The sequence below is a fragment of the Oncorhynchus gorbuscha genome, linkage group LG26, assembly GCF_021184085.1.
Source record: "Oncorhynchus gorbuscha isolate QuinsamMale2020 ecotype Even-year linkage group LG26, OgorEven_v1.0, whole genome shotgun sequence".
In the NCBI taxonomy this organism is placed as follows: domain Eukaryota; kingdom Metazoa; phylum Chordata; class Actinopteri; order Salmoniformes; family Salmonidae; genus Oncorhynchus; species Oncorhynchus gorbuscha.
Window position 1 is genome coordinate 19,772,083 of NC_060198.1, and position 26,636 is coordinate 19,798,718.

Here is a 26,636-nt window from a genome sequence, read left to right on the forward strand (position 1 = left end):
AGAATTACCAACCTCTCTTTTGACTCAGCACATAGAATCGTTTTTTCTCCACAGCCCAATGTTGTGAACATACCGATCTGAACATTGTGTTTTTTGATAGTGGTCTTACAAAAGGTTTTTAGAAGCATATTTGTAATTGTTTTCATAGTCATTTTTGTGTTTGCTTTTATGCACAATACAAATGGGACATTGATTCAAATGGAATACTGTATCTTTTGAAATAGTTATCCACATTTTAATGTTTTGAAATGTGGGCTTTTATTTTGAAGGAATTTTTATTAGCATACAAATTGACGTCATTGTTTGTGCTGCTGGCAGAACACTAGTGCGGCATTGAATGTAAATTTCCTGTTTTGATTGTACAGTAGATCAGAAGAAATAGTGCTCAAATACGATCCTTTACTTTGTTGACCAGGTAAGAACGCCGACTTTATCACTAAATGTTACATTCGGGTAAACGAGTTGGTCTAAACTAGGGTTCAGGGAAGAATATAACAAATTAATAGCTAAACGTCCGAAAAGTCCATAGATTCTACACAATTAATAACCGATTGCGGCTTAACCAATATAAATGATTGTAAAAAAAATAAAAATGTAAACGATGAGCTGTCCATCCTAAAGCCTATTAACTTCATGGCATGCGTTCAAGAAACCCCTAGTGACATTTTTGCCGCGTTATTGGGTGTGCTGGTTCCCTAGGGTTGACCTACTTTTGCTGTCATGCATTGCAGTCAGTGTGTTTGTTCGACTTTGCAGGCGACTTGCCGATCTAAAAATGACCTTGCATCACAAATAACAACTCATTATTATTTGTTGATCAGCCAGTGTCACCATTTACCCACAATGCATTTGACGCTCTCGAACACGGTAGTGAGTTCACTGCCCATTTAATTGTCTGATGATTAATCGGATGTTGCATTAAAATCCTCAACGAAGGCTGTGCTGTTGTGCACTCCTTTTAGTGGTTTTGTTAGCGCGCGCTGGTATAGTGTTTTTGTGTTTGGTTTGTGTTGAGTCATGTGCAGCCCGGTTGCCATAGTAAACTGAGTTTAATTATGTGGGGTAAAAGCCGATGTATGGTTAAGCTGATCTCTGTAGCGGCAGTACAGCATTTACTGAGATGCGACCTCGGCAGAAGTCAAAGCATTCGTACTGCTTGCGCTTTAAGGAGCTGTCGTACGCATCCAATAAATTGGTCTGCGGTGCACCACTCGTAGTGATAGCCTTTCAGCTAATTACAAACAACTGGCCAAACGAAATGACAAGACCTTACCTCTTCTGAGATGTTGGAGTAGGAGCTCAGCCAATTATATCACGAAGTAAAAATACTGCACCGGTTTTCCACCTGCATCTCACCGATAACCCCCAGCAAAATTAGGCTACATTCAGGCTATTGTTTATTTCACACTATGTTGAGGTAAACATCAGATTATAATCCTTGTATGGATGTCAACCCCAATACATGTTCATGTCATCAATCAACTGCATTACAGTTAAAAGTGACTGAATTACCACCACTGATTTCTGTATGCGAGCTATGCTACCGGTTTATATGAATCGGAGTTTATCAGCACTTCTTCTAACCCGGAAAAGGAACAACTTCTAAATGTTATGCAGCGAAAACAGCCAAATATATAAAAATCTGATTTTAATAACCACATTGTGGGCCTGTTACAATAAATAAATAATGATGGATTTGACAAATATCCACTTTGTTTGATAAGATTTGTTGATTGTTTACAAATCCTCCCTGATCTCCTTCCAGGAGTTCTAGCTCCTTTTTGTGTCTTTGAAAACCCTACATGAGGTATCATAAATCTGTATTTTATTTGTCAACTTTCATCAAAGTTCTCCATGTTTATGTTTATGCAGGATGTACCGCCCCCACCTAATGCCAACCAACATGTCAATACAGAGCTATGCGGAGCCCTTCGCATTGTTACCTCAATTTGGCCTACGCAAGCCTCCAGAGGCTCCACAATTACGTCACACCCTTCGTTGGGAGACTCCGAACAACATTTCCAGATGAAGCATAAATCAGCTTTTCAAAACAAAATGTATTTGTCACATGCGTCGAATACAACAGGTGTAGACATTACTGTGAAATTCTTACTTACAAGCCCTTAACCAACATTTCAGTTATATAATTAGAGTTAAGAAAATATTTACTAAATAAACTAATATAATATATATATATATATATTAAAGTAACACAATAAAAGGACAATAATGAGGCTATATTCAGGGGGTACAGGTACCAAGTCAATGTGCAGATTACAGGTTAGTCTAGGTCATTTGTACATGTAGGTAGGGGTAAAGTGACTATGCATAGATAATGAACAGCATGGAGCAGCAGTGTAAAAACAAAGGGTGGGGCGGCAATGTAAATAGTCCGGGTGGCCATTTTATTATTTGTTCAGCAGTCTTATGGCTTGGGGGTAGAAGCTGTTAAGGAACCTTTCGGACATAGATTTGTCGCTCCGGTACTGCTTGCCGTGCGTGTTATGATCTTCTTCATTCTGATGAGGAGTATGAAAGATCTGACCAAAAACTTAAAATAATCAAAGTCAAACAATGAAAATCGAAACTTTTCTGTATGGTGAAACACAGACACAGAAAACAACTACCCACCAACCATAGTGGGCAAACAGGCTGCCTAAGTATGGTTCTCAATCAGAAACAACGATTGACAGCTGCCTCTGATTGGGAATCATACCAGGCCAAACACATAGATCTATAACACATAGAATGCCAACCCCAACTCACGCCCTGACCAAACTAAAATAGAGACATAAAAAAGGAACTAAGTTCAGGAAGTGACAGTACCGACTCCAGCGGCTCCTGACTGATGGGCGGCTCTGGCGGCTCCAGACAGGAGGGAGACTCTGGAGGCGCCGGTCAGGCGGAAGAACCTGGAGGGGGGAGACGGAGAGACAGCCTGGTGCGTGGGGCTGCCACAGGACCCACCAGGCTGGGGAGACCTACAGGAGGCCTGGTGCGTGGAGGAGGCACCTGGATGGACCGGGCTGTGGGGGAGCACTGGAGCTCTGGTGCGCAGCCTTGGCACCACTCCTCCAGGCTGGATGACCACTTTAGCCCGGACCCTCCAGAGTGCAGGCACAGGTTGAACCGGGCTGTGGGGGAGCACTGGAGATCTGGTGCATACCACTCACACCTCTCCCTTAGGCTCAATGCCAACATTTGTCCGGCACGGGCAGAGGGCAGGCATAGGGCAAACTGCACCCTCCCAGCTCCCCGGAGACAGAGCACGCAGCCCCGGCGCAGGATACCCTGGGCCGAAACGGCGTACCGGAGACTAAACACGTTGAGCTGGCACAACACGCCCTGGCTGGATACCCACTCTCGCATGACACTTGCGGGGGGCTGGCCTATAGCGCTCCGGGCTATGAGCGCGCACTGGCGACACCGTGCGCTTCACCGCATAACACGGTGCCTGACCAGTACTACACCTCTCCCGGTAAGCACGGGGAGTTGGCTCTGGTCTATCGCCTGACTCCGCCAATCTCCCCGTGTGCCTCTCTTGCCTGTTGCGCTGCCTTACCTCATATCGCTCATATTCCCCAGCCTGTGCCCAGGGTCCCTTACCGTCTAGTATCTCCTCCCAAGTCCAGGAGTCGAGAACCATCTGCTCCTTGTTACCACAGTGCTTGGTCCTTTTCTGGTGGGTAGTTCTGTAACGATCTTCTTCATCTGAAGAGGAGTACAGCGCTCGGAGCCCAAACAAGCCATAAAGATATCCGTCATGTTGTGGAGTCAACATTAGTCAGAAATAGCATTATAAATATTCACTTACATTTGATGATCTTCATCAGAATACACTCCCAGGAATCCAAGTTCCACAATAAATGTTTGATTTGTTCGATAAAGTTCATAATTTATGTCCAAATGTCCTCATTTTGTTAGCACGTTTGGTAAACAAATCCAAACTCACGACGCGCGTGCAACTCCAGCGGAAAGGTCGGACGAAAAGTCCAAAAAGTTCCATTCCAGTCCGTAGAAACACGTCAAACGAAGTATAGAATCAATCTTTAGGATGTTTTTTTAATCATAAATCTTCAATAATGTCTGTATAAAAGCAATGGAACGCGAGGTAACTCTCACATGAACGCGCGTCACGAGCCCATGGCACTCTGCCAGACACCTTGCTCAATCCCCTCTCATTCAGCCCCCCTTCACAGTAGAAGCCTGACACAAGATTCTAAAGACTGTTGACGTCTAGTGGAAGCCTTGGGAAGTTCAAAATGACCCCACAGACACTGTATATTGGAATGGCAATGAGTTGAAAAACTACAAACCTCAGATTTCCAACTTCCTGGTTGGATTTTTTTCAGTTTTTTGCCTGCCATATGAGTTCTGTTATACTCACAGACATCACTCAAACAGTTTTAGAAACTTCAGAGTGTTTTCTATCCAATGCTAATAATAATATGCATATATTAGCAACTGGGACTGAGTAGCAGGCAGTTTACTCTGGGCACCTTATTAATCCAAGCTACTCAATACTGCCCCCCAGTCCCAAAGAAGTTAACAATCACCCTATTTCTAGGAAAGTAACAAACTTGTCTTCTTGGTCTTGTATTTGCAGATCTGCCCGGGCTGTGGACGAAAACAATGGCACTAATCTCCCTCGAGGATCTCGACGGATTGGAGGATGAAGAACTGGACAATGACATCACTGGCAACCCTGATCCAATGGAGGATGACGAGCAGCAGAGGCTGTACACCCATTGGCAGGCGATCGCCAGCACACACCAGGTGTCCGTCCCCCGAGGTAAGCGAGATAGGCGGTGGAGTAAAATAGTCCCGTTCGAGGTAGTTGCTTGGCAGCAGTGTATTTGGAGACAATCAATCTGAGAAATCAAACTCGTTGCAACAGGACATGGTTTCTTCCTATAGTTTAAATAAAATCTCAGATTCTAGTTGCTACATCCTGTCCATAAGCAAAGACGGCTAAACAACAACAATATCGGTGCATTGTTTTACGGCACATTGTTTTATCTTCCACATTCCAAACCGTCTGCAATACAGCAGTATGACTTGATTGCTATAGTGTGTGTACTGAAGTCTCTATCATGGCGTACTCAAATGGGCATCAGTTTGAGGTCTAGTAAGAAGCTTATAGATATTAGCGCAGGCCCATTTTCCTAGAGACTTGAATACTTGACATTAGCCCTGGGTTCCTTTTATAAAGCATAAGCCAATGACGAATATCCCCCCACTTCCCAGGTTTTTACCAGTGAGGTTTGCGCTCAGGCTGCTCTCTGTAAACTTTAAAATAAATGAAGAGGAACCCTGTGTTGTTTTGATAGAAATGACAGGACCAATTCAAGAGCTTACTCGACGGAACCAAACCCAAGAAAGAGAGCAGGTCCCCTTTACCTCCGTCTCTCTGCATGAAAAGGTACAGTATGTGTCCCTTCCACTTGTTACCAATCTTAGGTCAGGATGACAATGGCAGATATGTTGGCTGGATGTTCCATTTTGAAGTGAAGGAAAGCCTGTAGTAAAAGCTAAATGAAGCCATTTTCTTGTCTTTCTTTTGTGTCTGGCATATGTACTTTTGAGTTGTTTTGAATGATAAATAAATAATGAAAGCTGTGTGTATGTTCAAACGGATTTGTGTAAATGCCTGAGTGCAATGTGGTGTGTAAAATCTGTGTGTGTGTTGCCTTATGACCATCCATGTATTTGCTTGAGTGCAATTTATGTTGTGTGTGTGTGTGCGCGCGTGTGTGTGTTTCAGCTTGAGCATCCATGCCATTGCTCGAGTGCAAAGTGAAGTTAAATATTTCTTATATTCCCTGGATTACAAAGTGTGTGTTTGTCTATTTCTGCAGCTGGGCGAGGTGCTGTTTGAGGAGCGGGTGTACCCTGCAGGGAAGTGGGCGTGCATCACTAAAGGGGAGAAGCTGTATGAGCAGAGCATCTCCATGGGCTTCATGAAACTCATGAAATTCATCTGCAAGGAGAACTCTGTCGGTAAGGGCTTAGTGTTCATGTTACTGTGTAATTATTGATGTAAGTATAGTGAAAAATCTATTGTATTCACTCATTGTTACAACTATATTGTAATCACTTGTTGTTCCACTGTACTTACAGCAGTAACCCTAACCCTTATCATAACCTTAAGTACAGTGCATCTACAATTGATTGATTTGGGGCCTAGACTCTATTGTATATTAATTAGTCATTCTTGCTGTACTTACATCAGTAATCCTAATCCTTACCATAGACCTAAATATAGTGTATACTAATACAGGGTAACAGTGAGTAATTATAATAGCACACTCTTGTATCGACAGGACGCTATTTGGGAATGACTGTACCCATTGTGAACAGTATCCAAATGCTGGAGGACGGCAATGGCTTTCAGAAAGACATCTTGACCGCATACTACCTGCCTGCTGAGTTCCAGGCCAACCCGCCCCAGCCAACTGACCTAGACATCACCATACTCCAAAGGGAGGCTTTACGAGTCATCACCCGGTAAGGACACTCCCACCTCTGGCTGACTTCGATACTCAAGCCCCAGGCTTGATTTGAGGCATATTCTGCTTCGCCTGTGGTTTGGAGACCTATTCTGACCTATTTACATATCTACATGTAAAAATAGTCAATGGATTTAGATAGACAATGTCTAGCCAAAATGGGTGGAAATAATTAGTCAGATTAGTGATAATATCCATGTTTGTTTTTTTAACTATACTGGCTGGTTTCCCGGACACAGATTAAGCCTAGTCCTGTATTAAAAAGCACTTACAATGGAGTCCACATTGAGCATTTGTTTTGGTCCAGTACTGGCTTAATCTGTGTGTGGGGAATCAACCCAAACAATAATGTTAACTTCAATAAATAATGGATACGTACTAGCTAGACTCACACACTACTTTGCATTGGTAAGATATCTGGCTAAAATACTATAGGTTAAAAAAAAAATCAGATAATAGCAGTAATGTTAGTATTTATTTAAACACGAATAACAAATGCAGTCTTCTGTAGGACTTTCTTCGGCACCACCACGGAGGACACAATCATGCCTCAGATTAACCTGCTGTGGGAGATGCTGGGCCCCAGCGAGGAGATGCATCGCTACTCCTACATGGTGGCTGTCTACGACAATCCTGGGGTGTCCTGTCGCAGGAACGAGATCTGGTTCATACGACGAGACCCCTAAATCTCTTATAACAACCACCTGTCCCCTCCTGTATCACCCCAGGGTTGTGTTCATTTGCCGTTAAATGGAATAAAAGGGACAAACGGGGATGGACTACTTGGACTTGGTCCAATAATCAACACTCATTTTCAGTTTCCAGTGCAAAATGTTTTTAAAAAATGTTTGTTTTTGTTTTTGCGTGCCCTAATCAACACAACCCAGATGATTCCTGTCATGGGGATAGATTATGGATTAAAATGGGAGGAATGGGTCTTGGGTTGGTTTTAGAGGTAAACATGACAAGATTACTTTAAAGATGGTATTAGGTAGACAGTATGACAGGAAAATACTTATTTAACATTCACTGAGATGGTATGCTTTTCTATGCTCTAGGGGAGCACAAGAAAATACTAGCTTCAGTGGCATTTATACCATGTACACAACCAAAAATGGTGTTTAAAATACAAGTATATTGTATCTCTGTGGAAGAACTGTCTGGGCATTACAAGAGTTAACTCTTATATTTCCATCACGTTTTATCTTTATTTTTCTTGCTTTTTATGTTAATTTTTTTATATCATCTAATCATTGCAAACTGGTGTCACATAATGTCACAGTCCGTTTTGCATTTGAGTCATTTAGCAGAAGCTCTTATCCAGAAGCTCTTATTCAAAGTTACTTGATATGATATGTGGGTGTTCTCTTACTCTTAACTGTCATTAAGTTTTATCCTTCCAGTGAATTTTGCCCACACTTTGCTACTTTACCTACATTTTGAGGTATACATGTCCTAATAAGTAAATGACTATCCCCCTTCCCCCAGCCACAAAATGATTGACAGATTGGTCATTCGTTACCTTCAGTTGCCACTAGGTGTCAACCAAACAGTAACGTTGTATTATGTTTTTTGTCTGTTTTTTTGCTTATTGGTGAATAGCGAATATCTCACAAATGAATAGATTGGTTTTGGTGAGGTTAGTTGTAAATGGAGCTGAGACTGTGACCAGGCTCTTTAGGTTTTGAGGAAGGTTCAAGCTTTTTGAAGATTCATAGCTATAGTTAATGATGGTTGGGGAATGGAAGTTTAATTTAAGTGACTTATGAACCTGTCTGTTCAGCATGGCCTAATGATGTGCTCTTACTGTGCTTGCCTCTTTTTTTAAATATATTTCCCAGAATAAGTGTGTATTTGTTTGTATTCTCCAGTAATTAGTACGGTATACATTTGATATGTTAAAATTGTACCCGGCTTCTCTTTTGTGACCTTGTATTTCTATGCTGTTTTCAACTGTTTTCAATGCATACATTTCAACATTTCAGTGTGAATTGTAGTGGGTTGCTTCAATTTAAAGCTGCAATATATAACTTTTTGGGCAACCTGGCCAAATGCAAATAGAATTGTGAGTTATAGATCATTCATTCTCATTGAAATCAAGTCTAAGATGTAGTAGATCTGTTCTATGTGTGTTATTTCAATGCTTCTGTTCATAAGTTTTGTTTTTACCTCTTTTACTTTCTGTTTTGTACAATAACTTCAAACAGCTGAAAATACTATATTTTTGGTTATGAAAAATATATTACACAGCAGTTTAGATGGTGCAATTATCCCTCTACACTATTTTTGCTTGTTTTGTTACAAACCAACATTTGGAATTTTAGCAAACAGAGAGATTTCTTTATAGTGCATCTTTAAACTACTTAAAAGATTGCCAGTGTAAGTTAATGGAGATTTGATATACATTTACACTTAAAAACGTACCGTGCCTTCAGAAAGTATTCACACCCCATTTAATTTTTCCCCATTTTGTTGTGTTACAGTCTGCATTTAAAATGCATTCAATTTAGATGTTGTGTCACTGATCTACACACAATACTGCATAATGTCAAAGTGGATCTTTTATTTTTTTTATTTTTACAAATTAATAAAAACTGAAGAGCTGAAATGCCTTGCGTCAATAAGTATTGAACCCCTTTGTTATGGCAAGCCTAAATACATTCAGGAGTAGAAATTTGCATAACAAATCACATAAGTACCATGGACTCATTCTGTGTTCAATAATAGTGGTTAACATTCATTTTTAATGATTACGTAGTTTCTGTACCCCACACATACAATTATCTGTAAGGTCCCTCAATTGAGTAATGAATTTCAACTACATATGCAACCACAAAGACCAGGGAGGTTTTCCAATGCCTTGCAAAGAAAGGCACTAATTGGTACATGTGAAAGAAAAAGAAAAATGACCTATTTGAGCATGGTGTGGTTATTCATTAGGCTTTAGATGGTGTATCTGGGGTCAATACAAAGATACAGCCGTCCTTCCTTAACTTGAGAGGAGAGGAAGAAAACCGCTCGGATTTAAAACAGTTACAGAGTTTAATGGTTGTGATGTGAGAACTGAGGATGGATCGACAACATGGTAGTAACTCAACAATACTAACCTAAATTACAGAGTGAAAAGAAGGAAGCCTGGACAGAATAAAACATATTCCACAACATGCATCCTGTTTGCAACAAGGCACTTAAGTAATACTGCAAAAAATGTGGCAAAGAAATTTACGTTTTGGCCTGAATACAAAGCATTATGTTTGGAGCAACAACACATCACTGAGTTCCACTCGTCATATTTTCAAGCATGGTGTTGGCTGCATCTACCTACATGTACGTATTACCTTAATTACCACGACTAACTGGTGCCGCCGCACATTGACTCTGTACCAGTACCCCCTGTATATAGTCTCCACATTTACTCTGTACCTGTTATGCAGGTGAATGAGGACCCAAAAGCGACTTGGCGAAAACAGAGTCTTTAATCCAGTAAAGTAAATCTACAATCATAAAGCATAATTCCACTCGTAATGACGAGAACAGACTGGAGACTCGATCATGAACTGCAGGTTGCCTCGGGAAGGCACTTGAACGTAGCAGACTCAGACACCTGCTCACCACGCAGCATCTGAGGGAAACACGACACGACAGGGCGATACACAGACACAGCACGGTGAACAATAGACAATGATCCGACAGGGCAGAAACGGAAAACAAGGGGAGAAATAGGGACTCTAATCAGGGGGAAAGATAGGGAACAGGTGTGGGAAGACTAAATGATTGATTAGGGGAATAGGAACAGCTGGGAGCAGGAACGGAGCGATAGAGAGAAGAGAGAGAGGGAGGAAGAGAGAAAGAGGGGAACGAACCTAAAAAGACCAGCAGGGGGAAAACGAACAGAGGGAAAAGCAAAATGACAAGACAAAATAAGACAAAACATGACAGTACCCCCCCACTCACCGAGCGCCTCCTGGCGCTCTCGAGGAGGAACACTGGCGGCAACGGAGGAAATCATAGATCACAAACGGTCCAGCACGTCCCGAGAAAGAACCCAACTCCTCTCCTCAGGACCGTAACGAAAAACGATAAAAAGGGAAACTAGGGTACTACTCTAAATAAAAAAATAAAAAAATAAAAAAATGAGACACGGGTAGAGAACTGAAAGCTTTAGAGCAAACAGGACCAAACAGGCCAGGAGAGTAACAACTAGGGACAGACTGAGACACAGCAAGGGCAGGAACAAGAACAGGAGAGATGCGATGGCAGGGAACAGACTGAGACCCAGCAAGACCAGGAGCAGAAGCAGAAAAAAAATTACCAGACTTCTTCTGCGCGCAGTCCGAACACGCAGCCACGAAACGGCGCGTGTCACGCTCCTGAGTAGGCCACCAAAACCGCTGGCGAATAGAAGCAAGCGTACCCCGAACGCCGGGATGGCCAGCTAACTTGGCAGAGTGAGCCCACTGAAGAACAGCTAGACGAGTAGAAACAGGAACGAAAAGAAGGTTACTAGGGCAAGCGCGCATCGGTTCCTTGCGACGCAGTGTGCGTGAGTGCTTGCTTAACCTGTCTCTCAATTCCCCAGACAGTCAACCCGACAACACGCCCAACAGGAAGGATCCCTCGGGATCGGTAGAAGCCACAGAAGAACTAAAGAGACGGGATAAAGCATGAGGCTTGGTGTTCTTAGTACCCGGGCAATAAGAAATAACGAATTCGAAACGAGCGAAAAACAACGCCCAACGAGCATGACGCGCATTCAGTCGTTTGGCAGAACGGATGTACTCAAGGTTCTTTTGGTCAGTCCAAACGACAAAAGGAACGGTCGCCCCCTCCAACCACTGTCGCCATTTGCCTAGGGCTAAACGGATGGCGAGCAGTTTGCGGTTAGCCACATCATAGTTACGTTCCGACGGTGACAGGCGATGAGAAAAATACGCACAAGGGTGGACCCCATCGTCAGTATCGGAGCGCTGGGACAGAATGGCTCCCACGCCCACCCCGACGCGTCAACCTCAACAATAAACGGTTTAGTGACGTCAGGTGCAACAAGGATAGGAGCGGATGCAAAACGCTTCTTGAAGAGAACAGGACAACAATCATACGACCGGTGAGGAGGAAGGGAGTTGGTTCTGGACCGACTGAAGACCGTGCGCAGATCATGATATTCCTCCGGCACTCCTGTCAAATCACCAGGTTCCTCCTGAGAAGAGGGGACAGAACAAACAGGAGAAATAGCAGACATTAAACACTTCACATGACAAGAAACGTTCCAGGAAAGGATAGAATTACTAGACCAATCAAAAGAAGGATTATGACACACTAGCCAGGGATGACCCAAAACAACAGGTGTAAAAGGTGAACAAAAATCAAAAAGAAATGGTCTCACTATGGTTACCAGATACAGTGAGGGTTAAAGGTAGTGTTTCACATAATATACTGGGGAGAGGACTACCATCCAAGGCGAACATGACCGTGGGCTCCCTAACTGTCTGAGAGGAATGTCATGTTCCCGAGCCCAGGCTTCGTCCATAAAACAGCCCTCCGCCCCAGAGTCTATTAATGCACTGCAGGAAGCTGCCGATCCGGTCCAGCGTAGATGGACCGGTAAAGTAGTACAGGTACTTGACGGAGAGGACCGTCTAGTAGCGCTTATCAGTCGCCCTCCGCTTACTGATGAGCTCTGGCCTTTAACTGGACATGAAATGACAAAATGACCAGCGGAACCGCAATAGAGACAGAGGCGGTTGGTGATTCTCCGTTCCCTCTCCTTAGTCGAGATGCGAATACCCCCAGCTGCATGGGCTCAACACCTGAGTCAGTGGGGAAAGATGGTAGTGTCGGGGAGAGGGGGGACACAGTTAACGCGAGCTCTCTTCTATGAGCTCGGTGACGAAGATCTACCCGTCGTTCAATGCGAATAGCGAGTTCAATCAAAGAATCCACGCTGGATGGAACCTCCCGAGAGAGAATCTCATCCTTAACCTTAGCGTGGAGTCCCTCCAGAAAACGAGCGAGCAACGCCTGCTCGTTCCAGTTACTGGAGGCAGCAAGAGTGCGAAACTCTATAGAGTAATCCGTTATGGATCGATTACCTTGACATAGGGAAGACAGGGACCAGGAAGCTTCTTTCCCAAAAACTGAACGATCAAAAACTCTTATCATCTCCTCTTTAAAGTTCAGATAATTGTTACTACGGCTCAACCCCTACCCGTTTCTTGTTAGTACACTCAGCGCTTGCCTCCCAGATAGCTGTGCCCCACTGCCGAGCCCGACCAGTAAGGAGTGATATGACGTAGGCAATCCGAGCTCTCTCTCTTGAGTATGTGTTGGGTTGGAGACTATACACTATATCACACTGGGTGAGAAAGGAGCGGCACTCAGTGGGCTGCCCAGAATAACATGGTGGGTTATTAACCCTAGGTTCCGGAGGCTCGGAAGACCCGGAAGTAGCTGGTGGCACGAGACGAAGACTCTGATACTGTCCTGAGAGGTCGGAGACCTGAGCGGCCAGGGTCTCAACGGCATGCCGAGCAGCAGACAATTCCTGCTCGTGTCTGCCGAGCATCGCTCCCTGGAACTCGAGAGTAGAGTAGAGAGAATCCATAGTCGCTGGGTCCATTCTTGGTCGGATCATTCTGTTATGCAGGTGAATGAGGACCCAAAAGCGACTTGGCGAAAACAGAGTCTTTAATCCAGTAAAGTAAATCTACAATCATAAAGCATAATTCCACTCGTAATGACGAGAACAGACTGGAGACTCGATCATGAACTGCAGGTTGCCTCGGGAAGGCACTTGAACGTAGCAGACTCAGACACCTGCTCACCACGCAGCATCTGAGGGAAACACGACACGACAGGGCGATACACAGACACAGCACGGTGAACAATAGACAATGATCCGACAGGGCAGAAACGGAAAACAAGGGGAGAAATAGGGACTCTAATCAGGGGGAAAGATAGGGAACAGGTGTGGGAAGACTAAATGATTGATTAGGGGAATAGGAACAGCTGGGAGCAGGAACGGAGCGATAGAGAGAAGAGAGAGAGGGAGGAAGAGAGAAAGAGGGGAACGAACCTAAAAAGACCAGCAGGGGGAAAACGAACAGAGGGAAAAGCAAAATGACAAGACAAAATAAGACAAAACATGACAGTACCGGTACCCCCTGTATATAGCCTCCACATTGACATTATTTTGTGTAGATCAATGACAAAAAAAATACAATTAAAACCATTTGAATCCCACTTTAACATGTGGAACAAGTAAAGCGAAGTGAATACATACTGAAGACACTGTATACAGCTTTTATAATCTTTTCACTTTACGACTTGTAATTTTTATGTAAAATGAAAATATAAATAAATAAAATGGTGTGAAGGAGATGATTGATTCCACTCAGATTAACTCAACAACAAAAATGTGCACATACCTGTCAGTTACCATTTGACATATTTCTGGTTATTTGGCTAGGTCATAGTTTGTCTTATTAGTATACTGCCTCTGTCCAAAAACCTTACACAACTAAAATGACAAAAGTACCCCTTTTTGACAACTACCTTGTCTGCATTACATTTTTTAATACATTTGAGATGTATTTTAAATCGTTAAGGATGTAGCCTGAAATATAGCCTTGGCCTATAAACAAAAGAATCAAAACAAGTTGTATGTGCTTAGGCCTACAGAAAAAGGTGTGCTTCTCATGTTACTGCATCCCACTGCTGGCTTGCTTATGAAGCTGAGCAGGGTTGGTCCTGGTCAGTTCCTGGATGGGAGACCAGATGGTGTTGGAGGGCCAGTAGAAAGCACCCTTTCCTCTGGTCTAAAAAACTATCCCAATGTCGCAGGGCAGTGATTGAGGACATTGTCCTGTGTAGGGGGCTGTCTTTCGGATGGGATGTTAAACGGGTGTCCTGACTCTCTGTTGTCACTAAAAATCCAATGGCACTTATTGTAAGAGTAGGAGTGTTAACCCTGGTGTCCTGGCTAAATTCCCTATCGAGCCTTCATACCATCATGGCAGCCTAATCATCCCCAGTTTACAATTGGCTCATTGGTGGTGCGAAGGGAGAACAAACAACTTATAGAAACCTTGCTTGATGTATAGTGTCGATCAATGCGGGACAATCTAATATGTTAAGGCATACCGGAGAATGACAACAGCAGAGGCTGTGAGCACACTGTCTGAGACTTTATGTCAACTCAACTGAAACTGCCCACGGATGTTGTGTGTAATGTCACTTTCTCCAAAGTCTATAGAATGGGTAAGGCCTCTGGGAATAGGCCACGGGCTATTATTGCATGTTTTGACAAATTTAAGCAAAAGGAAATGGCGAAGAACATGGGCAGAGGACTCAGAAACACTGATTTTGGAATGAATGATCACTTCCCCACCGAGATCAATGAAAGGAGAAAAAAACTATTCCATTATGAAGGAAAAGCATTGCCTGAATCAACGAGTCTTCATGGTGATGGATAAACTTTATATCAACGGGCAACTATATCGGAACTCAAGAGTAACTCCCTGACTATTTTAATCAAATTGTATTGGGACTCTAGAGTAACTCCCTGGCTATTTTAATCCAACTATATCGGGACTCTAGAGTAACTCCCTGGCTATTTTAATCCAACTATATCGGAACTCAAGAGTAACTCCCTGACTATTTTAATCAAATTGTATCGGGACTCTAGAGTAACTCCCTTGCTATTTTAATCCAACTATATCGGGACTCTAGAGTAACTCCCTGGCTATTTTAATCCAACTGTATCGGGAATCTAGAGTAACTCCCTGGCTATTTTAATCCAACTGTATCGGGACTCTAGAGTAACTCCCTGGCTATTTTAATCCAACTGTATTTTTTAACCAGGTAGGTAAGTTGAGAACAAGTTCTCATTTACAATTGCGACCTGGCCAAGATAAAGCAAAACAGTTCGACACATACAACAACACAGAGTTACACATGGAGTAAAACAAACATACAGTCAATAATATAGTAGTAAAATAAGTCTATATACAATGTGAGCAAATGAGGTGAGATAAGGGAAGTAAAGGCAAAAAAGGCCATGGTGGCGAAGTAAATACAATATAGCAAGTAAAACACTGGAATGGTAGATTTGCAGTGGAAGAATGTGCAAAGTAGAGATAGAAATAATGGGGTGCAAAGAAGCAAAATAAATAAATAAATACAGTAGGGGGAGAGGTAGTTGTTTGGGCTAAATTATAGATGGGCTATGTACAGGTGCAGTAATCTGTGAGTTGCTCTGACAGCTGGTGCTTAAAGCTAGTGTGTTCCCAATTTCAGAGATTTTTGTAGTTTGTTCCAGTCATTGGCAGCAGAGAACTGGAAGGAGAGGCGGCCAAAGGAAGAATTGGTTTTGGGGGTGACCAGAGAGATATACCTGCTGGAGCGCGTGCCACAGGTGGGTGCTGCTATGGTGACCAGCGAGCTGAGATAAGGGGGGGACTTTACCTAGCAGGGTCTTGTAGATGACCTGGAGCCAGTGGGTTTGGCGACGAGTATGAAGCGAGGGTCAGCCAACGAGAGCGTACAGGTCACAGTGGTGGGTAGTATATGGGGTGACAAAACGGATGGCACTCTGACTGCATCCAATTTATTGAGTAGGGTAATAGAGGCTATTTTGTAAATGACATTGCCGAAGTCGAGGATCGGTAGGATGGTCAGTTTTATGAGGGTATGTTTGGTAGCATGAGTGAAGGATGCTTTGTTGCGAAAAAGGAAGCCAATTCTAGATTTAACTTTGGATTGGAGATGTTTGATGTTAGACTGTAAACTCTCCTTCCAGACTCAGACACCTAGGTATTTGTAGTTGTCCACATATTCTAAGTCAGACGCGTCCAGAGTAGTGATGCTAGACGGGCGGGCAGGTGCAGGCCGCGATCGGTTGAAGAGCATGCATTTAGTTTTACTTGTACTTAAGAGCAGTTGGAGGCCACGGAAGGAGAGTTGTATGGCATTGAGGCTCATCTGGAGGGTTGTTAATACAGTGTCCAAAAAAGGGCCAGAAGTATACAGAATGGTGTCGTCTGCGTAGAGGTGGATCAGAGACTCACCAGCAGCAAGAGCGACATCATTGATGTATACAGAGAAGAGAGTCGGCCCAAGAATTGAACCCCGTGGCACCCCCATAGAGACTGCCAGAGGCCCGGACAACAGGCCCTCCGATTTGACACACTGAAATCTATCAGAGAAGTAGTTGGTGAACCAGGCGAGGCATTCATTTGAGAAACCAAGGCTATCTAATCTGCCGATGAGGATGTGGTGATTGACAGAATCAAAAGCCTTGGCCAGGTCAATGAATACGGCTGTACTGTCAAGACTTCCGCCGAAGTTGGCTCTCCTGCCTGTTCGGGGCGGTACTCGGCGGTCGTCGTCACCGTCCTACTAGCCACTACCGATCCCTTTTTCGTTTGTCTATTGTTTTTGTCTTATTAGTTTCACCTGTGTGTATTTTAGTTTAATTAACGTCCCTATATGTAGTAGGTTGTCCCGCCCTTGTTTTGTGCGGGATTGTTTTTGTATTCATGTCATTTGGTGTAGTGCTTGTGTTTTATTCTCCGGTCTATTTTTGATCCTGTGTTGGATTATTCACCCTGTGTGTTGGGTTGACCGTGTTTTTTGTGCGCCGGAGAATAAACTGTCAAATATCTGAAACCTGCTCTCTGCGCCTGATTCCACCCACCTTGATAAAACGTGACATGCACAGTATTGTTTCTTATTGATGGCGGTTAAGATATCGTTTAGGACCTTGAGCGGGGCTGAGGTGCACCCATGGCCAGCTCTGAAACCAGATTGCATAGCGGAGAAGGTATTGTGGGATTCGAAATGGTCGGTAATCTGTTTTTTGACTTGGCTTTCAAAGACCTTAGAAAGGCAGGGTAGGATAGATATAGGTCTGTAGCAGTTTGGGTCAAGAGTGTCCCCCACTTTGAAGAGGGGGATGACCACAGCTGCTTTCCAATCTTTAGGAATCTCGGACGACACGAATGAGAGGTTGAACAGGCTCGTAATAGGGGTTGCAACAATCTCGGCAGATAATTTTAGAAAGAAAGGGTCCAGATTATCTAGTCCGGCTGATTTGTAGGGGTCCAGGACTCTAGATATCAGGACCCTGGCTATTTTAATTCAAATTTCAAATTTCAGTTTGTGTTGTAGTGTATCATGACAACTTCAACTATAATAAATACATGCTCTATTGATCTCCTCTATAATGAATACATGCTCTATTGATCGCCACTATAATTAAATATTTTTTACCTTTATTTAACTAGGCAAGTCAGTTAAGAACAAATTCTTATTTTCAATGCTGGCCTAGTGGGTTAACTGCCTGTTCAGGGGCAAAATGACAGATTTGTACCTTGTCAACTCAGGGATTTGAACTTGCAACCTTTCGGTTACTAGTCCAACACTCTAACCACTAAGCTACCCTGCCGCCCCATCTATTGATCTCCATTATAGTGAATACATGATCTATTGATCTACACTATAATGAATACATGCTCTGTTGATCTCCACTATAATGAATACATGATCTATTGATCTACACTATAATGAATACATGCTCTATTGATATCCACTATAATGAATACATGATCTATTGATCTCCACTATAATGAATACATGCTCTATTGATCTCCACTATAATGAATACATGATCTATTGATCTCCACTATAATGAATACATGCTCAATTGATCTCCACTATAATGAATACATGATCTATTGATCTCCATTATAATGAATACATAATCTATTGATATCCACTATAATGAATACATGATCTATTGATCTCCATTATAATGAATACATAATCTATTGATATCCACTATAATGAATACATGATCTATTGATCTCCATTATAATGAATACATAATCTATTGATATCCACTATAATGAATACATAATCTATTGATATCCACTATAATGAATACATGATCTATTGATCTCCATTATAATGAATACATAATCTATTGATATCCACTATAATGAATACATAATCTATTGATATCCACTATAATGAATACATGCTCAATTGATCTCCACTATAATTACTTGTACTTGGTTGCTTACTTGTACATCTATCTCATCATGCCCATCTAGTGTGGAGGTTGGCGGGAGAACAATAACAAAACCAGCTGATATTGCCAATAATTTTGCCAATTTTTTTTACAAAGAAAATGTATTTACTGAGTGATAATGTAAACATACATTCTTCCAAACAAGCTATTGTCCAATGGATTGATGATCATATTATGAGTAACAAGACCTGCTCTTTTAGTCTACAAATGGTGTCAGTAGAGGAGGTGTTAAAACTATTGAAGTCATTACCTGATGATAAATGTACAGGTTATGATCTTATGGACAATTTTTTACTTTCTATGCTGCCCCATAGATTGCAGCTCCACTGAAATAAATATGTAAATGGTCAGTGGAAAAGGGGATGTTTGCAAATGTATGGAAGCATGCGAAACCGTGTTCTATTCCGAAAGACAGCAAAAGAACCCATTACTCCGGCCAATAGTCGACCATTTAGTCTACTCCCTGCACTCAGTAAGATATTGGAGGGTAATTGTGAATAGACAAATATGGGACAACATGGTTAAGAATGATCTGATTACAGCCAATCAGCATGCTTATCGCAAAATGTAATGGCTGTCGTAGGTGGGAGAAGGTGAGGACCAAGATGCAGCGTGGTAAGTGTTCATCATTATTTTAATAAACTGAACACTAAATACAACAAGGAACAAAAGAAACAATCGAAACAGCTCCGTCAGGTGCAAAACACACTAAACAGAAAATCACTACCCACAAAACCCATGTGGGCAAGAGCTACCTAAGTATGGTTCTCAATCAGAGACAACGACAGACAGCTGTCCCTGATTAAGAACCATACCCGACTAAAAACAAAGAAATACAAAAACATAGAAAAAAGAACATAGAATGCCCACCCTAGTCACACCCTGGCCTAACCAAAAATAGAGAATAAAAAGCCTCTCTATGGCCAGAGCGTGACACAAAACACATTCCACTACCACTGCATTGGTTGACATGACTGACCAGTGACTCAATGCTAGCCTTGGGCCACTTCTTTACTTAATATATACCAACGACCTTCCTTATGCCTTGTCTGAAACTCAAGCTACTATATTTGCAGATAATACTACAATTTATACAGCAAGACAATCGGTTCAACATGTACAGCAAGCTCTGCAAGTAGATTTGGAAAATATCAGGGAGTAGTGGAACGACCCTGGGTTTATAAGCGTGGATATTGACTCTGCCGCTCGAGCATGCTTTTGGGGCACAGTCGATAGCGCACTGGACTTCGGATTAGAAGGTTGAGGGTTCGAGACCTGCTCCCTGCCTGTTTCATCACACTATACAACATTTAAAACAGCCAAACTCTATTCACAAAGGTATTCAGTTGGTAAGAGACAGACATTCAGTAAATATCAGGAATAGATTGTCCACCATCTATGTGTTATCCAGACAGAAAAGAGAAATAGGCAAAATAACATTTTGATGTAGAGTGTGGCGTACAGCAGGTCAGCCACCGGCGGGAGACTCGTCGAGGCCTATTGACTGATGGAGTATACATAACAAGGCGATGGCTCCATCTGCTGGACGTGCCAGGTCTCGACGTGCTCTCCGCCCAGGACTAATTGAGGCTGATTGGGGAGTTGGTGAGCAATCAAGGGCTCACCAGCTGTACAAGCCCCATAAAGCTACCAGAAGGGCAGCACACAGGAGAGGACTGGGGGAAGTAAGGTGACTTCCGTGTAGTTGGAGACAGTGCCCGAGCTAAGACGAGGGAGTTGAGTTTGTGTGCCAGACAGGATAGAGCAAGACGGAGCCCAGAAGACGGTATCCCAGAGATGGTCTCATGACTGATCGTTTTCTTTTGATTTATTATTTAATAAACATCCTTGAAACCGAGCTAATCATACTCTGTCCATGTCTGATCTGTGTAAATGTCTTGACCAAACCCCCTGGCCTGCCACAAGTGGTGGAGAATGCGGGCAATCTGATAACATGGTCAGATCCGGGTTGACATTTACACAGCATCAGCCTGGACAAGTTGATAGCTCCATTTGTCCGGGCCCAACAAACACAACAGTCGGTTCAGGAACTAACGCTGGAGGAACAGCAATTACAAAATGTCCGCCTCGTTGAGGAAATTGGGAAGCTGCAAGGAGGAGCGTCCTGAATCACATCCCAATCAACTAACGGAAGACGATGATGTCGAGACCTACCTATGTACGTTTGAACGGACGGCTCTATGGGAAGGATGGCCAAGGTCGAAGTGGGCCAGTCTGCTGGCCCCGTTCCTCTCTGGGAATGCCCAAAGGAGTATTGGGACCTGAACGACGAACAAGTGGCTCAACGGTTCCACGACTGGAGGTTCGTAGCCGACGCAACCCCCCGAGCAGATGAGCGACCGACTGCGCGCCACCAGGGCATGGCTCCTAACTGACGTATCCACCCTCTCCATCCTCGACAAAGTGGTCCTGGATCGCTTCTTAGGGGCGCTACCCCACGACATGAAGAGGGCAGTGAATCTATGCGCGCCTCAGACCTTGGAGGGCCTCTTGGAAGCAGTGGAGACGCATCATAACACACAGGCCCTGCTTAATGGGAGCCGGGACGAGTCAGCGACCCGTCCGAGGGGACGGAAGGACAGCCCCAGTACTCAGTACCCTGAATCCGACAGTCGGCAGGGCCAAAAGACCACAAACCCGTAGAGAAATGGCTGGGATAGGGCCGACCCGTCACCGACGACCCCAGGTAGATGGAGACCAAAGGAGGTGTTTTGAGTGTTGCGCCCGGGGGCACATTGCCTGGAAATGCCCGGCTTGAGAGGAGTCGATGCCACCAGCTAGCCCCGGAGGCGGGGTGGGTCACGCCGTGAACTATGTCACCTCCTGTTGGGTGCACCCCGAATCAACTGCACCCATAGTCCCGGTGAAGGTTGACGGACACGACACAGAAGCACTATTTGACTCCGGAAGTATGGTTACACTTGTAACCACGAGCCTGTTGAACCAGGAGACCGAAATGGGTAGGGAGATGTCCATTACCTGTGTTCACGGTGACACAAAGAGGTATCCAACCGTATGGATCAACCTCGTGAGAGTTGCTGATACCTCTCCTAGTGGGACAGGATTGTCCGCTGTTTCGCGGCCCTATGGGGGCACGAGTTGAGGAAGAAGGTACGAGCCGGCCGAAGAAGAGAGCGGTGATGACCAATAGTCTGTGCAGCCCGGAAGCAACCGGTTAACCAGCATGTGTCTACGGCTCCGGAGTCGGAGCCCTCAATTTTTAGGAGCCACTCGAGACCCCCGCAGGGGGCCAACTTAGGGGACAGTTCGGGACAGCCCAGTGGGAGGATTCGAACTTAAAAGCCTCCACAGCTCAAGTGATAGCGGTGGATGGACAGCTACTTCTGGGGGTGAGTGACTGGCAATACCCCCATTTCCAAATCAAAAATAACCTTTTGTATCAGGTGTCGCATCAACAGGGGGAACTTCAAGAGGTATTGTTGCTGCCCCGACGGTACGTGGGAACCGTTCTTCAGCTGTCTCACACCCACCTGTTGGGGGTGCACCTGGGAATGGAGAAGACCCGGAACGGATTGCCGCCCGGTTCCACTGGCCCTGGATGAGGAGGGCCGTGGAAGACTACTGTCGCAGCTGTCCGCAGCTGCCCGGAATGTCAACTCACAACCCTGAAAGCCCACTTCCAAAGCCCATTGGTCCCCCTACCAAACGAGATCTTGACAGACCAAGGTACGGCGATTATGTCCCGCCTCATGAAAGGGTTCTGTGCCCTCCTGCAGATCAAGCAGATCCGGACCTCAGTTTTTCACCCGCAGACGGTTGGACTCGTCAAGCGCTTTAAAAAAAATGCTCAAACAGATGCTGCGGACTGGGGGAAGTAAAGTTGACATCTGTGTAGTTGGAGACGGTGCCCGAGCTAAGACGAGGGAGTTGAGTTTGTGTGCTCGGCATGATACAGCAAGACTAAGCCCAGAAGACGGTATCCCAGAGAGGGTCCCATGGGGGAGACCGATCATTTTCTTTTGATTTATTATTTAATAAACACCCTTGAAACCGAGCTAATCATACTCTGTCAGTGTCTGATCTGTGTAAACGTCTTGATCAAACCCCCTGGTCTGCCACAAGAACAATAAAGAAATGTAATAATTGAACTGAGCAAACCAGAAACCTTTCTACATATAAATTTAAACAATGCTTCAAAACCATTTAAATATAATACATAGGAAAGTTGTGCTCGACTATGGTAGATGAATAATCAATCTATCTTTTTAGACTGTTAGAGTATTTATCGGGTCAATATGTAAGTCTATTATGTCTGTTTGTAACAGTGTGTGAAAAATGTGATCATATTACAAATAGTTTTTTAATGTTAATGTTAATGTTAAGATTAGTCCAAATGAGGACCGAAAGGGAACCAAATCAAATACATCCTCCCTCCTCTCCCCTGTAACTATTCCCCAGGTTGTTGCTGTAAATGCGAATATGTTCTCAGTCAATTTACCTGGTAAAATCAAATAAAAATAAAATGTTTGCATAGAAAAGTACAAACACGTTTGGCCTACTAACGCTACCTTTAAAAAAAATAATTATTTAGTGCCCACCATCCCCTCACCCCTCCCTCTCTTCTCCAAACACCGGAAGCTTCTCATCCAATGTGGGAGCTAAGGGGAGAGTAAAATAAAAAGGCTACTTTCATTCAATAGTGTCGAAGTAATTTTATGTAGGCAGCTTTCTTTCTTTTTTTCATTATTTGAAATAATGGAATAGGGCCCACGTCTTCACATTTACAAATTGATCGTGCAACAGTCGTATCATCGGACGACCACTAGACAAAGCAGTCGTTTCTCGTTGGGAGTACTTTTCAGAGGTCTTGTGAAACGCTGATAGTTCAGGTTTTCGCGCTGACTTCCCTTGGTTTTGCGGCTCGTTTTCTTGTGCGAATAATTTAACTTAGTTGCGGCTTACTTTGCTGGAGTTCTATTATGGAGTTACCGTCCACAGAAAATAATGGTTTCAAAGAGAGTAACCTGAACTCGGCGAATAGGCGTAGACAAGGAGTCATGCCGACCATACACACCACGACTCTCTTTCTTATTTTCACCAAAGGTAAGAAGACACCAAGTGGCCATAAGCCCGCCGGGTGTTATACATGTTAAAATATCTGAAGGTGTGTTTATCGCTCGGTACAATACTCTATACTATAGAAATACTACTTCAATGTAACAAACAAGCTTTATTTCAGAAAAATGTTGGTGACTAGAGTATATAGTACGTTATCCAATAACCCATAACAAACAAGTTGAAACAACGTTGCCTTGGTTTACATTTTTTTAACCCTTTTATTCTATGAAAGGCTAGTGTAATATTTAACGGCAGAAAGCTCGTTGTCACCCACACCCAAAAAACCTCCAAAAACATAATCGGTGAAAATCGTGCTATCACTTTTGTATTTTTTTAAAATGTCCAGTTGGTTAGTTTAGATAATGTCATGACCAAATATTCTATCCCCTTGAGCATTGGTCTTTGACTTGACAGCATTGCAGGGCATACAAAGAACTGTCTTCCAATGCCACACATGGTAATGCTGCTATTTCCATAACAATATGCATTTTACAGTATGTCATTTGAGCTTAGTAGAGCTCATAACAGGACCATGACTAAACTGTTTTTGGGCAGAAGGCAGAATAATTATCAATATTGGTTGTCTGCTAAATTCATGACCTGACTTCAGAAGTTTCCCTACTGCTCAGCTTGATTCAACAGGCTCTTTCATAGAATATGGCCAGACCTGGGCTGAAGAGAGTGGGGGAAGTGACTGGCCTACAGTGAGTGTACAAAATATTAAGAACATTTAACTAATATTGAGTTGCACCCCTCTTTCCCTCATAACAACCTCAATTTGTTGGGGCATGGACTCTACAAGGTGTCAAGCTTTTCATAGGGATGCTGGCCCATGTTGACTCCAATGCTTCCTACCGTTGTGTCAAGTTGGCTGGATGTCCTTTGGGTGAGGGAGCATTTTTGATACTCACAGGAAAATGTTGAGCATGAAAAACCCAGCAGCATTGCAGTTATTGAGACAAACCGGTGCATGCCTGGCACCTACCACCGTACCCCGTTCAAAGGCACTTTTGTCTTTCCCTTTCACCCTCTGAACGGCACATATACCCAATCCATGTCTCAATTGTCTCCATGCTTAACAATCCTTATTTAACTGGTCTTCTTAACTTCATCTACACTGATTTGAAGTGGATTTTACAAGTGACATCAATAAGGAATCATAGATTTCACCAAGGCTCACCTGGTCAGTCTGTCATGGAGAGCAGGTGTTCTTACTGCTCAAACATTTTCCAATCATCTCAGAGCTCCAATTCTAATTGGGCAGCACAGGCTGATTGTCAGGAATGATATGTTCATAGAGATCCTATAACTGAATTATAGGATCCTATGGATATGTTGGTAAGGCAAATACTGCAGTACAGCGTGTAGAAGGGTAGTTTAGCTATGCTGCAGGCTAAAGCCGCCTGTAAAAGTTTAAGGTAAGCTTGTGCAAAGAAGTGACATGGCTCCAGCTCAATGCTTTGGTCCTTCCCCAATGCCCCAATGTATGACTACAGTATATATATTTGTATCTTGTAGGTAAGTGGAAGTGTGGAGAAACAGTCAGGAAATGGATTTGTATCTTTTTGGAGACCTGGAGAAAAAGTGTGTTGGGGTGTTGTCGTTGGCCTCAGGGTCTCTGGAGGAAATGAGACTACATTTGCATGGAAACCCAGGAGATAAAAGCAGCCTGACAAGAGACTTCACAGGTAGTTGAGGGGCCTGCTTGATCTTTAGAACTTGAGGGGGACCATCTCCTTCCATTGTTATGGAAATCAGGATTGTTCTGGGAAAAATACTTTAGAAGCATTCACTGTAATTGCAAAGACAGAAGTAGTATCATTTCACTTGACAAGCCCCTTTGCTCTGAATTGGACTCACATTTGTTGTTTATTCTAAACTAAGATGACTGAGAAGCATGCTATGCTGTAGTGTGGTTTTCACACTATAATTAAGTGGAAAAGAGCCCCCAGTCTTGTTGGACTGTTTTTAAATGCAAGGCTCCGTGTATTGTTTGAAATATCACCATTTTGATTTCTGGGGCTTCAGAGGGGGAAATAAAAATGTCTTCAGATACTTATACATCGAAACCATATTGTGAGCCCTTTTCCCCTGACAAGATGGTCCTGTGTTGTGATTAAGATCTACAGTGTATAATGTGAAACATCCTTTGCCTTTAAGTACTGGAATATGGCCTGCTTCCAAGGAGGTTTCGGTTAGAGGAATAGTTCACATTGATTACAAATGTAACTTGTTTTATAGTTATTTGGAGAGTGGTCTATGTACCTGGAGAGCCGGCGATCTAATATTTGGGTTTGTTTACTTTGCTACACAGCCAGTGTTTGGGCTGCTGACGCTAGTATAGATTATTTTCTTGGTTATATTACCTTTCACGTGAGGTACATTTGTAAGTTGAGTGAACTCTCGTAAACCAACAGCGCCCACACAGGACATAGGCAACTCCACAGAAGGCTATATCACACCGGGCATAGGGGATGCTACAGCCGGCTATATCGCAGAGATGAGGAAGTGAGAATAACCAAACGCATACAATAAGATCAATCACCATTTGCAGCAATGGAAGTGCATTATTTTCTGAAACATTGAATTATACCTATAGTATTCTAATCTTATTTCCAACATTTCATCCAATTTGTGTAGTACTTTCAGAGCTTGTACAAATTTGCTGGTTCGAGCAAAACCCAGTCCTTATTTCCTATACTGCCATATGTTCCTACTGTGTGTGTGTCTTGTTAAAGCAATGGCAACTACTCGTATGAAAGCGAGGGTCACTCTGGTCTATGACACGTGAGGATGGAGGATAAGCAGCTGAAATGTTTTCTTGAAACACATTCTGGATTAGGCGTGATGGCATGTTCTTCTCTCTTGTCGAACTCCTCCGAGGTCTCGTGGGTCTTTGGGACTGTGCCGTTAAATGTCAGGGGTAACCATCACTATTA

General features: G+C 43.4%; 2 protein-coding genes and 1 long non-coding RNA gene across 3 annotated transcripts in view; 2 read left to right on the forward strand and 1 right to left on the reverse strand.

Annotated features, from left to right (window-relative positions):
• Positions 1–1,562, reverse strand: part of LOC124015935 — a 62,397-nt gene extending 60,835 nt beyond the window's left edge. The window contains exon 1 of the long non-coding RNA XR_006835257.1: positions 1,274–1,562. This is a non-coding gene — a long non-coding RNA (uncharacterized LOC124015935). The remainder of the gene's footprint in view (positions 1–1,273) is intronic.
• Positions 313–9,113, forward strand: LOC124015933 (heme-binding protein 1-like). Its single transcript, XM_046331420.1, has 6 exons — positions 313–415; positions 4,607–4,792; positions 5,331–5,422; positions 5,859–6,000; positions 6,324–6,507; positions 7,021–9,113. Exons 2-6 carry the CDS (start codon positions 4,633–4,635, stop codon positions 7,193–7,195), a joined length of 753 nt encoding a protein of 250 aa, XP_046187376.1. The 5' UTR covers positions 313–415; positions 4,607–4,632; the 3' UTR covers positions 7,196–9,113.
• Positions 9,114–23,238: 14,125 nt separating this feature from the next.
• LOC124016379 (inactive tyrosine-protein kinase 7-like) overlaps positions 23,239–26,636 on the forward strand; it is a 38,587-nt gene continuing 35,189 nt past the window's right edge. The window contains exon 1 of the mRNA XM_046331943.1: positions 23,239–23,682. Coding sequence (XP_046187899.1) covers positions 23,559–23,682 — 124 coding nt within the window. The 5' untranslated portion in view covers positions 23,239–23,558. The remainder of the gene's footprint in view (positions 23,683–26,636) is intronic.

What these genes read in the sequence shown, in the direction of transcription:
- LOC124015933 (XM_046331420.1), top strand. Translation starts at nt 4,633, where the DNA reads ATGGCACTAATCTCCCTCGAGGATCTCGACGGATTGGAGGATGAAGAA. An exon ending in CCAGGTGTCCGTCCCCCGAG is followed by an intron (nt 4,793 to 5,330) that starts GTAAGCGAGATA and finishes TTGTTTTGATAG; the next exon opens with AAATGACAGGACCAATTCAA. An exon ending in CTGCAAGGAGAACTCTGTCG is followed by an intron (nt 6,001 to 6,323) that starts GTAAGGGCTTAG and finishes TTGTATCGACAG; the next exon opens with GACGCTATTTGGGAATGACT.